Raw genomic sequence first — 17,101 nt, 5'->3', positions numbered from 1 at the left:
ACTGAGCTTGAAAACCTAGAAAAGTTAGGAAATTTGAAGTATGGATTGTTTACTTTTCATAACTCATTTCTCGTTTTGCCTTACCCAGCTATTTGGTGGGGGATATTTTATAAAACAATTAGTTTGTTTTGCAAAATTCTCTACACACGTCATACATACATAGTAGATGAAGAATCCCCTGGTTGGGGAAAAATATAGTTGCTTTTCTTACAATATATATATTGAAAATTTGTGGTAGAAAGCTTGTAAAAGTCACGGAATTGTTGCTCGCCAAATAAATGGGAACCCTGGGAATAGTAAACTCAGTGTTCTGCAGCAAAAACATGTAGTGAATATGATCGAAAAAAATCGAGAGCACTATTAGCGTTATCGAAAAAAGAAAAATGTCCAAAGACGAGGGATATACCACTCTATAGATCTCATTGCGCTGAATAAAATTATATGCGTGAGTATATCCTCATGCGCGTTTTTTTTAAATCAAGGAATACATTTTTTTGTTAAAGCTAAAAATTAACGCTCTACGATAATCATACCACTTATTATTAAGATGAAACTAGTACTGAAGAATACACTAACAAAGCTTTTCGTTATGACGATAGCAAGACGACAATATACAGTATAGTTAATGATATATCCTAAAAATAAGCTCTTTACTTTTTGTTTAATATTATCCCAAGATAGGGCAGGACATATATTAATTGATAGATCATATCGAGCTGAACAAAATGACATACGAGTAAATTCTCATTCGTGGTTTCCAAGAAAAAAAAAAACAAATTTTTATGGCGTTAAAAGGAATGTCGTTCGTTTCCAGTCTGACGCAATCTGCTGGAAAAGTTTATTTATTCATACACTGTTAAGTAACAGATTGTATTGTTTGATTTCTCCTAACAGTAGTAGAGACATACTGCTTATAAATTCTAGAAGTTGGGACCATTTTATGTGACTTCATCGTAATATGAATGCGTTTATACGCCTCGCAGGATGTTAAATGCAAATGCACCACCTGGTGTAGTAATCTATTCCAAAGTAGGCACCACTGCATATGTGGTTGCTATGACAACACTTCTCCCCCAGTGCTCAGTACGACATGGTTCAGAATGCCAGTTCCCATCAAAGTAGTGGCAGGCGGGACGTTCAAAAGACCCCCGGCAAGCTTGTATAGAATGGAGACCGTGGGAATAGGACAGATGTATAGTGAGGTGTAAGTACTCAGTTTTTGATTTTTTTACATCGATTTAAGATGTGATTTCTTTCTGCGTGTTTTCTCCAATTTTGATGTCTTAAGTGAAAATATGTTGAAATAAGTGAAAAAGTGCTGGGAAATATGGAGATGGTTGATTTTATAGTGCTTTGATATGGGGTGATCTTTTATTGTATGAGAAACACGTGTGTTCGTGTAACAATGTAGAACATTGGTGCTGGAAGTTTCCCTTAGTGCACGTGTGCCGGAAATGGTAGGATATTGTAAAATGTCGTACTGATGGGATCTATACGTAGTTTTAATATCTACGTTAATTGATACCAGCAAAATTCTAAGGATATTATTTTAGCTGCGTGAAAACATGTCGTGACTTGCTGAGTTTGCTACTTGAATGTCTGACTGTGCCAAGAATTACAAAATAAAAAGTGGTTAATATTTGGGAAATGTTATCCCATATTTAGTCCTTGTTGCTGTTCTGCGCCGAAACAAATATATTATTATTTTGGTTTTCTAATGAAACAATAGTGTATTGATTTAACTTTTGAAAGAAGTGAATAAGATAGGTAGCGAACAACCTACATATTTTATCGTAGCGAGTGGAAGAAAATCTTGAATCAAATTCGTGAATGCTCAATAAATATTATAATATCAAATGTTCAATTTTGGTAGGTTTTAACAGTTAGCCCTTCCCGAGCTCAGAAAAGATTCATGTTAAAATAGGGATACATTCTGCGAATTTACAGATTAGATTTAATCCAAACAAGATAAAAGATTGCGGTGCTTTATAATCTGATTTAACATAAAGGAAATATGTGCTTTGCTGCAACAGCTTATGTTTCTTCGTTAAGAAGATCATTGCCGCCGAATCGAGATGTTCGTTTTCGATTGAAGTTTCTTAGGAGCTTGTTGTTAGTGTTAACGTTTAATTTAATACAATGTAACCAGTGTGAATTTGTTACACAAAACTAAACATCAAACCACTGGATGGGTTAAGGAACTTATGGTTCAACGCCGCGGAAACAGTGTGTCAGTTTAGTGATGACTTAGTGTCTTAATTTGGAAAACTGTTTCAACAAGGCTTCTTGGTCTTCCTCGCTGGCCGAGAAGTTTCTGTTTCAAACCTACAATCACATATCCCATTGAAACATTAACATTTCCAATATCACCAGAACTGCTAAGATGAAGAATCTAATTTTCCACTTACAATTGTAGATTTCAGAATTATCCCTTTTAATTTCTTAGTATGGAGTAAATCAATTTGCAGTTGAAAATTCTAAGCCGTCGAAGAAAAAGGCCCTGTCGAAACGGACATTTTTTAAAATTAAGAATATTAAACATAAGTCTCCGCTAAATATTATATGTCAGTTTATTAAATAATTGTCATATCATAAAGAAAGGCCTTTTCCACTAAACAGTGTATATCCTCGTGTGTCTCACATTCTCCCATTTTAGACATTGCAGTCCAATTACTTGTATATATTGAGTTTCATTGTGTGTAGCATTAATGTTACTTTGTTCGTGTAATTTTGCTCCTGATACTCTTACTGTTCTGTTTTTAATACACAGGCTATGTCTATCCCTGCGAGTAATTTTCGCTTCCATGTACAATACCAAGTGGAATTATGCTATTTAGATTTTCAGTTTCAATCCTTCGGTATGGCGGCTGCATTTCTGGTCATTAGCCTACTGTTTATTTTCGGATGACCTTTGTTCTTATTTGTTTAAGAAGAAAATAATCGTAGCTATATAAGTGTATTTAGCTGTAACTTACCCTAGTGACTAAAATTTTCATGCAGCTTATATGTTCGTAAATCCCTGATACAGAATCAAATTAATCAAATAGACAAGTTGTAATGATGGCCAGCTGGACAGGCATTTAAAGACAGAATCTTGTCACTTTTTGTATTTTGTAATCGTTTGTTCATTTTTTTTATTGAAGTTTCGGTCCCTTTTCAGCACCGACGCTATATAAGACGTACACCATTCAAACCACCGTAATTCTTTCAAATTTTAGTACTGTCCTGAGAATCAAACATGTGTTAACGTTCACCAGACACATACACGTTAGTCACTGGATCAGATGAGAGAACTCTTGTGCTCGAAAGTTCAAGTGGACGATGAGAAAACTGAAATCACATTGCTGATAAGTGAGAAGAAACCGAGTACCAGTCCACGTGGTATTTATATCCCCCAAACGTAATTTGGCGTGACTCAGATTGAACTCGCTGTTTCGGTATGTAATTAGTAATCATGATTTAACATTTTACGTATAGCTGTCGAAATTTCTAATTCTGACAAATGAAGTAATACAAGCCGGGAAAGTCAAAACGTGTGCAAAAACGTTCAGAATTCGGATTCCGCCTCTAAATATTTTTATTTTTCTTCCCGATGCAGAATCTCTAGTTTGGAATTATGTTCCGTGTGGGATACAGAATTTTCGCTTCTGATGATTCCGAAACTACTTGAAAGTGAAAAGTAGGGATCTCCCGTATAGACTCCAGTCGATGCATCTACCACATATTACTTAGTAGAGTGTGTTATAGCCCATCGCTGCTAGAAGCTCAGCATGGATAGTGTCTGATGAAGCCAAAGTGTTAGTTGGCGAAACTGTAACACGTATGTAGTTTTTTTTTATGTGAATATATTGTTTTGCTCAGCAAATTGTTTGTGCTCAGTGTTTTGTTGTAGAATTAATGATTAAATATGATGCCGACTAATTGCTTTGATTTGTGATGTTTAATTTTCGAAGTTAAATTTACTGTAGTATTGTTTCAAAGGATCTTGAATGATGGTGACGCAATCGTTGGAATAAATGTGTGAAATGTTTTCCTCTTTTACTCCCATCCTTATGAAAAAAGAGTGACACACATTACGTTGAATCAAACCATTCTTGGTGTTGAATAGCCATTTAGACCTTTGAATCCGTGCGCTAGGAAATGTTTCACGGCAGATGCTTGTGCTTTCTCCCTCCAGCTCACCCACACCATTGGTGCCATTTGGGTTGTCTATCTTTCAGGCGTAGAGGGACTTTCCTTTGTGGAGCATTGAATTGTGATGACTTTCCTTCTTTTATTGTATTTTTTCACGAAACGAATTAAATATCCACAGCGTGCGAATTCTAGATCATTCCATTACTGATAAGTGCGGTAGTTCAGTATCAATCTTCCAAGTAGCTATTGCGTTAACAAGAAGTTCATTTGAGGAGCATATGTTATTAGCATATGTTAGTGTACGGTCGGATATGTATGCAATCTAGGTAGGCTTTTATTGTATGTGGACACAGTCTCCTGAATTAAAGTAAGTTACTTTTAACAATAACAACTATAGCAAATAAGGTGATAGTGTGCGCTTAGTAACCATTAATAGGACATAAGTTTATCTTGAAATGTTATTGTTATATCGAGAAGTGGATGTATCAACAAATACAACACACACATCTGCATAGAATTTGTTAGTATTATTTTGAGAGAATATAATAAACTTGTACGATGCAAATAATATATTTGGAGAGTTTAACAATTTTTCGAACTATCTGCGAATAGGACTGCATATCTTATCTTCAAAACATAGCATCAGGTCTCGAAATGCCCCGTATAGCGAAATCCATGTGTTTGAGATCAGGTGACTTGGTGTCCATTTCCACCAGTCCAATGTCGAACCGTGCTGTACGAAAATAGTCGAACGAGATTTCGGAATTCACACATCATACGGTTCTTTGCATCCAAAAAGAGCACTATAGGAATAAGAATATGTAACATATGCGTCATTAAGAAAACATGATTTTATTAATAAAACTGCGAAATTCAAACTGTCGTTAAATAAAACAAATAGACTGCCTAGCAGTAGCTTCCTAGATACACCAATACTATATAAATATAGTAGAAAGTAGGTTTCATACGAATGACACATAAATGCTTGCGCGTAGTGCAAATTTGCAGATACTTCTCAGGCAGTTGTTTATTTAGCAAAGCTATTGAAGTTATTAAGTAAAGACTCGGATATACCATTTGGCAAGTAAAATATGTTCAAGTAAGATAGAATATATTGACATGTACATTCCTTTGTATTGTATAAATGACATACCGGTATGTAAGGGTTCCGTGTAGATTAAAAAGAATAACGGAATTTCTCGCAACAGTACTAGTTGTATACAGTAAAATTCCTAGACTTGATATTTTATAGCTTTTTTTTTTTTCATTAAGGCTAAGATATAAAAAATGTCAGCTTATATATATTATAAACAAGAAATCAGAACTCCTCTTGGCTATTAGCTATGTGATTACCATACGCATCTTCGGCGCGGGAAACCCGTGTTCAATTCCCGGTGAGAACTCATGGTTCGGATCATATGTTAAGCTGGAAGTCTACGTTCCGTAGAGCCTCGGTGATGAAAAGTAGCAGTAAACTCCAAATCTGCTAGTTTATCAGAATCAAGAAAACATGTTCCATATTTTATACTTGATAATACTACAATTGCATTGTCAATGAAGAACTAGAGGAATAAATTTTAATCAACATTCCAAGAACATAAATGTGCGCACCAGCACTGTTCAGTAGACATAAACTTGAAGTTTAGAATTGGCGCCATTGAGAATGTATGTGATCTATCGAAAAGGAAACATGTATCTTACACAGTAAAATCAGCAGGTTGGTTAATCCAATTCGAAATCATCATTGAGTAATATGTTCGCCATAATTTTGTTTGTTATTTTTTATTTTTTTCCGTCTTAATGTGGTATTGTTTCTGAGAATCGGAAATCATTCGGTTAGCTTAATCATATATTAAAGCAATCAAAAGTATAATAAAAGCATTACGGAATGACGTAATACTGCTCTGCAGCTGTTACTTGAGAATGATCAAAATAATTACAAGTTTCAAGCATTGCAGGAATGACATTTCTAACTTTCAGACTCATCTGCTGACACTCATCTATTGATACGATTGGTGAAGCTTATGATAGTTTCATTATCTAGATTTATCTCAAAGTGTTGAAATTACATCGAAAACTTCACACGGTACTTTGAAATGTTCCTCAATCCCTTCTCACACTTTTCTTACGCTAAAGAAAGAAAAATTCAAAATTCAATGAATAATCTATTTCTCTGTTGTTAGTTGTAGTTACAGATTAATATTGTATTAAATAATGTCTACGAGATGCAGTTTACAGTTGTCACCTAAGTGTATAAAGTGATCATAAATATTTGTTGAAGATAGGGTATATTTCACCAATATGAATTATTTCCGGTAAATATACTTCGTTAGATACTAGAAACTTATGCAGAGTACTGCTGAAAATCGTAAAGAATAGTGAGTGTGGTGCCTAATAAATGCTCCTCCTCATATTAAAGTATTATTGTATGTAATGTAAAATGAAAAGGTGCTATTCTTATTTTGAAGAGTGTTTATTGAAGTATAGCTTAAATTAGTTACTTTTCAGATATCCATTCGTTATCAGGTGTACAGTAGTATGTACCCTTCTCTTTCATGATAGATTAACTGTGAGACTTCGATTACACAGGCACGTGCTCCGAACTAGCAGATCGATAGGAGTAATTGGGAAAGTGTGGGTTCTCTCCCATAAGCGACAGCTGTTATTCTATACATGATGACCGCGTGCGACATATGAGTGCCGCTGCATTTGTGTGCTCTACTAGCGAAGCATAGCGAACTAAGGGGGAGAAATCAGCAAAAGTATCATCTGTTGAGGGTTGATAGTAGTCTTCAGGGGGTAAGAAATTCGGGGGAAGTGACTGGAAGTTGTTAATAAATTTGCAAACACTATATTCATTATATTTGGCATTAGCTGTGTTTCATGAACGATCGAAGTTTATTATAATTGATTATCTATCTTCGAAGCTATTGATGATTTTCAATAGTCATTATCGAATATAGCGCTGGCCCAATTCGTAAAGACAAAAGAAATGGAACCACAGGTGGTCACTACTACCTTTTTATCTGTCACGCAAGCGCTCTCATGCATCACATCCTTAAGAAGTTGGGACATCTTGAGACGTTGCCACTAAAAAGGCACGCGCCGAATTATCAGTTACGGGTATTGAAGACGTGTGCCGACCATTTGTTGCACATTCGTTGAACCGTGTGCCAAAAGCGACAGGGGGAATAACGATTTCTTCTAATTTCTTAAGGAAGCCCTCTGTCTTATTTTATAAGTATTGTTGTAATAAGTTTCCCAACATGTGTCCTGACTTCGAAGGCGCCAAATTTGCTTTCTTGCAAGGAGGTCCGTTGTAACAGATGGAGCAATATTGAAAGAAGCTTGTTTCGGTTATAAATGCGAGAAGTAGAATCAGTTGGCAGAATTCGTTAGGCGTGTAGTGTCAAGCATATATAGATGGTTCTGCTTAACAATAATACAGCAGCTGTTATCATAAGAGACCTATCCAAGTTCTCATTTATGTAAGTAATCGAAGTGGAAATTACCTAGGTACTTAGCTTAATTAATCATGTATTAATATTGATGAGTTAAACGGTAGTGGGTCGTCATCACGTAGTAGAACGTAAACCTGTCACATATGTAGTACATGGTTACTGATTATGATACTGACATGTGAGAAAGACACAATAGTTGCTTATAGATGAATGCGTTTCGGATCAGGTATTGAGCATGTATTACAAGTAATATGTGAATCAGTGTTATGGATGTGTGTGTCACTGTTGGAAGGAAACTATCATTTATTATCGATAACAAACGAGATAACTTTTAGCGCCATAAAACTTAGAATTTCTCGAAAGCTGCGTAGGAAATTTCTTCAAGCGTCTCATTTTGTTCTGCACGATGCCATCGGTTTATGTCTCATCTTTGGACAATAATATGGCTAAGAATAATTTGAGTTCAAGAGTTAATTATAATTTTGTACTAAATCTCATCAAACATATTGCGTACTTTCGTATTGCTACCATCATAATGAAATCTTTGATGATGGTACACTTTGGTATCAATTTCATCTTGAGTTGAGTTGATTTTTAGTTTAACGTTCCGTTCAGCAGTGAGGCTGTATGAGATGTGGATCTACCGATTAACGTGAAATCCGAACCACATGAGTTCCCGCCGGTAATCGAACCCGGGTCTCGCGCGCCAAAGGCGCGTATGCTAACCACTTAGCTACTAAGGAGCTCCAGTTTCATCTTAATAGGTGATATGATTATCGTGTAGTATCAATTTTAGGTATTTAAAAAAATCGAAAACTATACATCAAGGATTTATACTTATCCATATTTTGTTTAGCTCAGTGACATCTATCGATTGGCATATATGTTTCTTCTTTGTACCTATTTTTTTTTTTCAGTTATATTATAAAACGTGTTAGTAGCTTGAGTTGAATCTGTTCTGTACATACCTTGTTTCCTCTGAACTGATGATTGATGGCAAACATGGAATGATTGAGTATTCCATCTGTTGGTATAATCATCCTTTTTTAATATTGTCAAAATACTATTGGTTTTCCTTTAACATGGCCTTCCAGCAGTGTTAGTTCATTCAGAATGGAGAACTCGATTTATAGTAATGTTATTTTTTTCTTTCCTATATCGAGGCCAAAGTGTTTCCATTCTTATATGCTTCCTGGGTAAGATATCGGTCACGTGTATTTTCTTCTATTTGTCATAGTGTCCGTATTTCTAATTCATACATTCTTCAATATAACCTTCTTTGATGCCAGTAGTCCTTTCTTTTCGTAATTTTTTTTTTCTATTTTAGTTACCATGCTATTTTTCATTTCAGTTTTCTCTTCCTTTTACATTGTACTTTTCTTCTTACAAAGGGACCGATCTCCAGCTCCTTGGTAATGGGTTCAAGGATTTTTCTTCTCTTATTTCATATCATATATTTCCTTATTATTTCAAACTGCCTGCTTTCCTCGTGCAAATTTTGTTGTTTTTTGTTTTCGTATATCTTACTCGTGACTGTTTTAGAACTAAACAAATTTCCGTTTATCTGATTATTTTCTTTTTTGATATGATTAAAGAATTCAATGGCCTTACATAAGTCTGTGTAAATTTTTCGCTATGATTTTGCTTTTAGGCTTATGGCATTAGAAAATTTTGTAAGAGATAAGGTATACATATCATGCGCAAAATACAGTAGTTGGGTTTCAGACATTCTATGTGGATGAGTAAAACATTTTCACTAGTTATAGTAAATATATTGACATTGATTATCATAGATCTAACTTTGGAGTTTCAGTTCATGACACTATAGAGAAAAATTTCGAAAGGAAGCGAAAATTTTGACCCAACTTGTTTTTTTTTTTTTAAATATACTTTTAAAAATGTTAAGTAATTAAAATAATCTGCTAAAGACAATAAAGAGGATCACACGAAACGACATATATGAATAAATGGACTTGCATTTGTAATAACTAACTCACTGTATGGCCTATGGAACCCGGAGTTCATGTCGCGTTCACAAAAGCGCTCTATTGACTTCTGTTCTTATCAAACTGGATCCAGTTTCTACTTTGTATTCCTATTTCTGCGAGATCCATCTTAAATATTGTCCTCCCATCTGCACCTGGGTCTTCCTAATGGTCGTTTTCCAATTGGTCTTCCAGTTAATAATGGTTCGTGTAATGTGTTCCGTAAGGTGTAATGCGGTCGTGTTCGGTACCGTGCAATGTGGGTTCCTGTCACCACAGCATGGCGCGTTCACAGGTTGCGGATTGAGGAGAAGGCCTCTAGATATAGAGGTTAGCTGCGAATATATTGAATAAGCAGTCGCGGACAGACAAGGAGTGGTCCTCCAGTTATGGGGTTTGGTTGAGGCTAACAACCTCATCCTGTAAAAAAAAAATAAATAAATAAATAAATAAATAAAAAAATAAAAAAAATAAAAATAAATAAAACAGTTGTTCAGAAACATTTACAGAAGCATTTATAATAAGCATTAAGAATGTCTAATATTTTCGTCTAGATGTTACATAATCCTTAACTTAAATGTTTTCATGTTTGCATATTAGCGTTACGCGACACGTACATTGATGAATAGATGGAATACCTATATAGACACCGTTAAAGTTACAGATACCCCTGAAAATGTTTACTGATTGCTTAGCTGTCTATTGCAAGAAATTCAAAATTAACTTTCGTTAAAGGGTTATCGTGTTGGAGTGACGACCGTTACTAATACTACACTCTTATAAAACTTACTAGCGTGATTCTAATGGAAATCGCGTTCTAAGTTGGGAGCCAAATATGACTGCCAGCAGAAGGTTTGCTATACTTTTACTAGCCGCAATATTACACAGAAAAATTAGTTATTTTATTCTTTATATAAATAAATGTATACATGTGTTCCCCAAATGACTCGATCATTAAATTTTTATTATACCTGTGCGAGCTTCATTGTTAGCATAATCTGGGACTATGTTCTGTATTAAAAGAGTTTAAATGTTTAACACCTTTCCTAAAAAATTTAAGATCACTCAAATGGGAAAAGAATGGAATATGTTTAAAAATGAATAGTGAGTTTTCTTCTGTTTTGAATGCTTTTATTGTGGCACAATATTAATTTTTATCTAAAATGCATAGTTAACTGTAGTAATACGCCCAAAATATACCCCCCCAAAAAATCAACGATTCTTTTAAGAGGATGTCCTTATTCTGGAAAATCCATGAAAGCCAGGGAAGTAAAGATGTATCAAGGAAAGTCAGGGAAATGTCAGATTGGTCAGGGACAGTCAGGGGGAAAATCGATTAGATCCATTGTTCAATTATTGAATTATGAAATAGTGAGTGTTACTTTCTTTACTGTCACTGGATTACTGGATGCGAAAAATGGTGTTCCCATTGATGATATTGAGGAAGACAGTGTTCTCTGAAATAGTTGTTGAAACTAATTTTCTAGGGTTACACATCTAACTACGTCCTGGCATTTTTGCTTTTAGATCCAGCTCATTATTAAAAGTGTATCGTGTGTAGAATATCGCAGTACATGCATTGTTAATTTAAGAATAGGTAGTAGTGAGAATGTAGGTTGTGAGATTGAGAGAGTACTTGTTCTAAGGTTCTTTCAATATTTGTTGTATAACGTCGAATGATTAAAAATACCAGATTAAATTAATTAGCTTCTATTAATTCTACTGATTTAATCTGCTAGTAATTTAATTCTACTTCTCTTAGTTAAAATTGAAAAAAGAAAGAAATAGAAGTGGAGAAAGAACAAAGCCAGCTATTGCAAAGGTGGAGACTGGGGTTTCTTTTTCTGTATCCTTAAAATATTCAGTGGTCAGGGAAATCGGGAACTTTGGTCATGGAAAGTCAGGGATTTTTTTTTCCAAATTGGGTGGACACCCTGTTTAACTTTGGTTAACAGTAAAATTGTATTTCCAATCTCTGGCAACCCAGTGTATATTTGTGAAGTAGTGTGAATTGTAACAACATAAAGGAGATGCTTGTCTTTCCAAGGTAGTTCTGACAGTTCACAGAGCTACTCATATTGTGTAAGGAAAGTTTGCATAGATGCCGTTCATGATACAAGGTGGCGCAGGTAGACTGGAACTTTGAGTTGTCATAAAATGTACGAGTAAACGCAGGAGGAAATGCATTTAATGATGGAAATGCATAACTTAACAATTTACTTCCTGAAGAGGATATCGGAAAGATGTGTTTCATTTCGTTGTATAGAAATCGTGGGAATGCTCGACGTATCATGTCTCGAGCAATGCTGGTCTTTTTTAAGTGATGGCGGCAGAACGTGTACCGCACTTGGCTGTTGAGGTGTTTCCCTTGAGTTTAGGGATCACGAAGGACATGGATTATCACCGCTACATGAAATAACACTCTTTCCAGCGAACGTACGTTTCACGCCACTTCAATACTCCATCTCATGAAAAAGCATTCTTGATGCCAACATTAGGGACAAATGCCAGCATTACAGTGTTGTTCATCATAGATTCAAAATTTCCGGTTTCCTTTAGAATCCTGTATAATCACTTTGCCCAAAACATCTGATTATCTCAATGGACAAAATTTACTGTCTTTTTTTTTTTGGGGGGGGGGGCATGTTGATAAATTGTCTAATTTACCAACTTTGCTTACCCAGGTGAAAGTAGCCCATGGGCTGTGTTAAAATTCTCTAATATTCTTTCGATAGATACAAGTCCATTCAGTATTAATGTTGTGTACAGAAAACACTCGTCAGAACACATTTGAAAACATTATGTTCCAGTTTTTTTTTTTTTTTTTAATAAAGTGCTTTTTATAAAAGTATGATTCAAGTAGTGTGTCGGTTTTTGTGAGACCACCAATATCAAACAAATTCGTGTCTTGGCATTACCTAAATGTGTGGCCATTGAAGAAAACTAGATGGTGTGAACAGTCATGCAGTCAGCGTCGTGAGAACATATGGAAAGTTAACTATGAGAAAGTTAGGGTTCTGTGGTTAAGAAAATAGCAACAGTGGTGACGGGAATAGCTTGACCACACACCCGACAGTTTAAAATTGGTGACTGGTCGGCTTCGTGCCAGGGAATTTATTTTATGACTAAACTTATCTATAACTAAATCAATAGTCGCAGATGTGTTTAATTGCATTAATAGGTAGAACGATGGCTCTGGTCAAGTGCTCATCTTTGGTACAGGGGGCCCCTGGTTCGATCCTAGGACATGGAATTGGTGGACAACCTTGTATTCGTAAGTTTTCTATGGTTTTTCCATCCCCCCACCATCCCAATTCCAAGATACTTTATTTATTTGTCCTCAACTTCAGCCTGCAGCGTATAACGGGGGACAATAAACTAATGACTTCATTTAATTTCAGTTGTATCAGAAAAGTACTATTTTACCTTTCTTGTAATTGACAGCTAGCCAGAATCTTATGTAGCATTACTTAATACAACTTCAAAATTTAGTTGACTAACTTCGGACTCTTTTGTACTTTTTTAATGCTAATTACTATCTGTGCAGATGTTTGAACGCAGGTGCTTGAAAGAAACCTGAAAGCATTAAGCAACTACCACGCAGTTAAAACTTAGACAAACATTGTCTTCGCGGACGACATTGAGAAAGAAAGAAAAAAAAAAAGGTATTATTCTTAAGGTTAGACGCCCTGATTGGACAACATCCGGAGCTACCGGACACGGACACTGCCTTATGACTCTCCCTTCCCCTTCTGGTTGCTTTTGCTTTTATCCCCCTGCTCCCACGGTCTGTATTCGTCGATTATTCCCGCCATGCAAGATAGCCAAGGGAAGATTTCTTATGAAGAGGGTTCACATACGACACCAATAATTTCATTCTAAGCGAATAGGCGACTGGAGAAAAAAAATAGAGGGAAGAAAGGACGTAAGAATATCTGATAATTGGGAGATGTTTGTAAGATAATGATCTGGGAACAAGAACAGAGAATACCAATGGACATAGTTTATCTTCATGGGTAATCATTCTTCTTTTACACTCAAGAAGAGACCGACAATAGAATTGTCCACCTAAGTAAAATAATAATAATAAATAAATAAAATAAAATAAAATATAGTGAGCTAAGTCAGACATCAGATACGCTATATTCCGTCGTATCCTGCAGCTAGGACGTAACATATCTGTTAGATTGACCATCTCTAGGTAGAGCCATCGAAGATGTCATGAGAAGATGCCCTCAGACAAATTACTTTGTAGCTGATAAATGTGACAAAAGCACTAAATACAGAGACTTATCGTTGAAGTTGGAAATACTGGTGATCAGTCACTACAGTCGGTGATTGATATGTGTTGTAATATTGATGTTGATAGTTACAGGGATAAAATTGGTTTCTTTTCCGATTTATTTTGCATAAAAAATCTTAAACAATTTATTACTGGGAGAGTTGAACTTATGTATGATCGCGCACCACGTGGGGTTCGGCGCGAATTTCGAACTCGAAAAAATCACAATTGAACGGAGAAAACATTTTTTAAAAAATCAAGCTCTCCACCCCATTTGTCAGGGTTGCCTTTTTGTACTCTAAAACTTTACTATCTGTTTACTTCAGTTACATAGTTTTGAAACCATGATGATATCCCATTATTATTCCGTAAGTTTTTTTTTTTTTTTTTTTAAATTTGAACATTTTGCATAGAACCTAGGATGACCAATAAAGAACATTTTACGGTAATTGAAATTTATTCCGTTCGCCGCATGCTCGATACCTCTTGTTCTATATTTTTGAACATGACACACACACACACACACACACACATATATATATATATATATATATATATATATATATATATATATATATATATATATATATATATATATTGCTTGTTTGTGGTTTGATTGGAGTTCAGCGTCTCTTTCAGCACCGTGGCTGTACGAGACGTGGGTTTAGTTTAAGGTGAAATCTAATTCATTGTAATGCGTTCAGATATCAAGGGTCCTACAGGAATTGAACCCGGGGCTTGCACTTGCTAGTCACTAGACCAGAGAGGAGGGTTACTTACTGTATCAAGAGAAAAGCTACAACTTGTCGGTGAGAAATATAATAGTTAAGAATTCACAATGGTATTGATTCACCCAAATCAACAGAGCTCTTAAACTCTTAAGTCAACAGAGGCAGTAATGTCGAAATTCTGAGATTTGTGACTTGAGAAAAACTAGATATGGCATCTCCTGAACACGAGACTATAGTATACCTATTAGAGGCTTAGATGCTTCGTTAGACCAGCATTCGTCGGCGATAAGCTTCCTGACTTAATAGCCTATACAGAGCTATGATCGGCCGGAAGACTACTAGTTAATTCGTATATGGTCGTATCGCATTTTCTGGCGTTCTAGAGTTCACTGTATTCTGCTGGCTCCTTAATTCCCTGACGATGCAGGATTAGCATTGAAAATTCCGTTCTCGCTGGAATTGGAACTGATACTACATTAAATCATATAAGGGTTATTATGTAACTGAATCTTGGCACTTAAATATTTGGTACTGTTATATTTTGGTATGTCGTAAAATTACTAGAAGAATTCGTGTTCCTTGCACGGGAAGATTAAGGATTATGGAAAATATTGAAAGATATAGACGTTTTTATTGGTTTCAAAATACGTGCTAGTGGAAATTTGATTTCATTGAGTTACACGCTAATTCCCCGTTTCCTCCTTTAGGATTCACGTTTCTTAAAATTCCGTCGCATCCTTACCTTAATATACATAGGGAGTATTCATACAAGATTTTAAGGTTCTGCGCCAAATAGTTTGGGAGTTCTTGAAGAACGAAAATATGACTTCTAATTATCCTCCCTTTTTCCTTGGAGATCGGCCCTTAATAGTGTCGGAAATCTGGAGTGTGAAAGAAGACAACTATCAAACCCTTCTCCCTCCCCCCTTAGTAAGTGTTGCAAACGAGACGAGATGTGCATTTCCAAAGTCGAGAAGAGACTAGAAACATACAATTCTTTAAAAAATGCTATTTTAAATCAAAACCTGCTCTGTAGACTAAGACACGACACGAAAACAAAGATGCTACTTAGCACTTCGAAACTCATCGAATATCCAAGGAACAGAAGGGGAAAAAAAATGTTGTTTTGCTTATTGTGTACGTACAGCGAGTTTCTTTCTCCTCCCTAATATCATTGAATATACTGTTTTATCTGCAATTTACAGCCTGATATAAATAGTCGTTTCTCTAGTTCTGCAATACGACTGCAGTTGTTTTGTGTGCTATATTACATCTGCACTATGAATATGTATGAGTAGAATGACTTTTTGTCACTTGTGCACTAACAAAATGTAATATTAAAGTTACAACCAGGGCTCGAGAAGTTCGCTTTGTTCTAGGTGCCGACCGGAAAATACGAGTCTGGAACTGCTAATTTACGGCCAAAACATGTAGGTCATGTATCAGATCAAATTTGTACTATTATGACGCTTGGTTTTCAGAACTGGCGCCTAGGTCAGAAGATTTTTTTCGAACATTAGTTATAACTATAATCGAATTGCAAATTCAGATTGAAAAATACTTTATAGAATTGGGTTAAGTGTTCAGCAGGGAGACGAGTGAAATAAATTGAATAATAGTAATGAGTCAATCCATTCTAAGTGATCAAGCCGCTCGACCATCTCCAAAAAATCCTATTTTTTCATGGATGTTTATCCTATATCAGGGCACTTCAAAACCACAATTAATTTTTACATCCTATGGCGACACAGGGGCTGGCGCCATTTTGCGTTTCTTCGATTGTTTACGTTATTTTGAATATCTCATCATGTATTTGTCCTACTAAATTGAAAATTGCTGGACGTCTCCAACTCGTGCAGAGCTAAAACTTTGATCTCGTAACATTTTTGCCTAAAACCACTTGAAGAGGGTGAAATCATGGCCTACAGTAGCAACATTTTTGGAAAACATGGTTGGGAAGAGGAAACAACTTACGCAGAGGTCTGAATTTGTGAGTGCATGTAGTCCGGGGTCATAAGTTAATACACAAAAATTTACAGACCTGTAGCTGCTTCCAAAGGCCTGGGGGGGGGGGGGATCAAACTTGAACTTTTGTGCAACTTGAAACAACATACAGATTGCTATGGTAATATCGTATCTAAGACAGAAAAGAAAGATTACGGAAAAATGTCACAAAAGTCATTCGTTCAAAATCTTCGGTTTTTCATATTTGAAAATACGATGCGAACATTGCACAGTCATGTTAGAAACAAAACTTACTTTCCAGAAGCTCCCTTTAGCCCTACATAAGGGGGTCAGGGTGGTCATGTATAATTTCATCCAAATATTGACAGAATATGTCGGTTGCTGTATAAGGTTTAGTTTTCCTTGCCGGTGTAAATATGTGCGTAAAATGGATCGCTCTCGTTGCGCAGAAGTAGCATCAGTGTATAAAATCTTTGAGTTTGTCTCCTTGTCACCATTTCTATTTTCTCCAAATGTCATGCTATATGCAAATGATCAATGTTT

The 17,101-nt window shown here is 35.7% G+C and overlaps 1 protein-coding gene across 3 annotated transcripts in view; it reads left to right on the top strand.

Annotated features, from left to right (window-relative positions):
- LOC145673146 (myb-related protein A-like) overlaps positions 1-17,101 on the top strand; it is a 114,331-nt gene that overhangs the window by 39,334 nt on the left and 57,896 nt on the right. For 2 of the 3 annotated variants that reach the window (XM_081742568.1, XM_081742567.1), the window contains exon 1: positions 1,086-1,204. The exons of the other annotated variant lie outside the window; for it this stretch is intronic. In XM_081742568.1, the coding sequence (XP_081598694.1) occupies positions 1,101-1,204 (104 nt within the window). In that variant the 5' untranslated portion in view covers positions 1,086-1,100. Of the gene's footprint in view, positions 1-1,085; positions 1,205-17,101 lie in introns of those variants that run through there. 3 annotated transcript variants of the gene reach the window in all.

The sequence above is a fragment of the Thermobia domestica genome, chromosome 16, assembly GCF_964235325.1.
Source record: "Thermobia domestica chromosome 16, izTheDome1.hap1.1, whole genome shotgun sequence".
Lineage (NCBI taxonomy): Eukaryota > Metazoa > Arthropoda > Insecta > Zygentoma > Lepismatidae > Thermobia > Thermobia domestica.
Note: the sequence above shows the minus strand (reverse complement) of the source record. Positions and strands in the feature narration are given on the sequence as shown.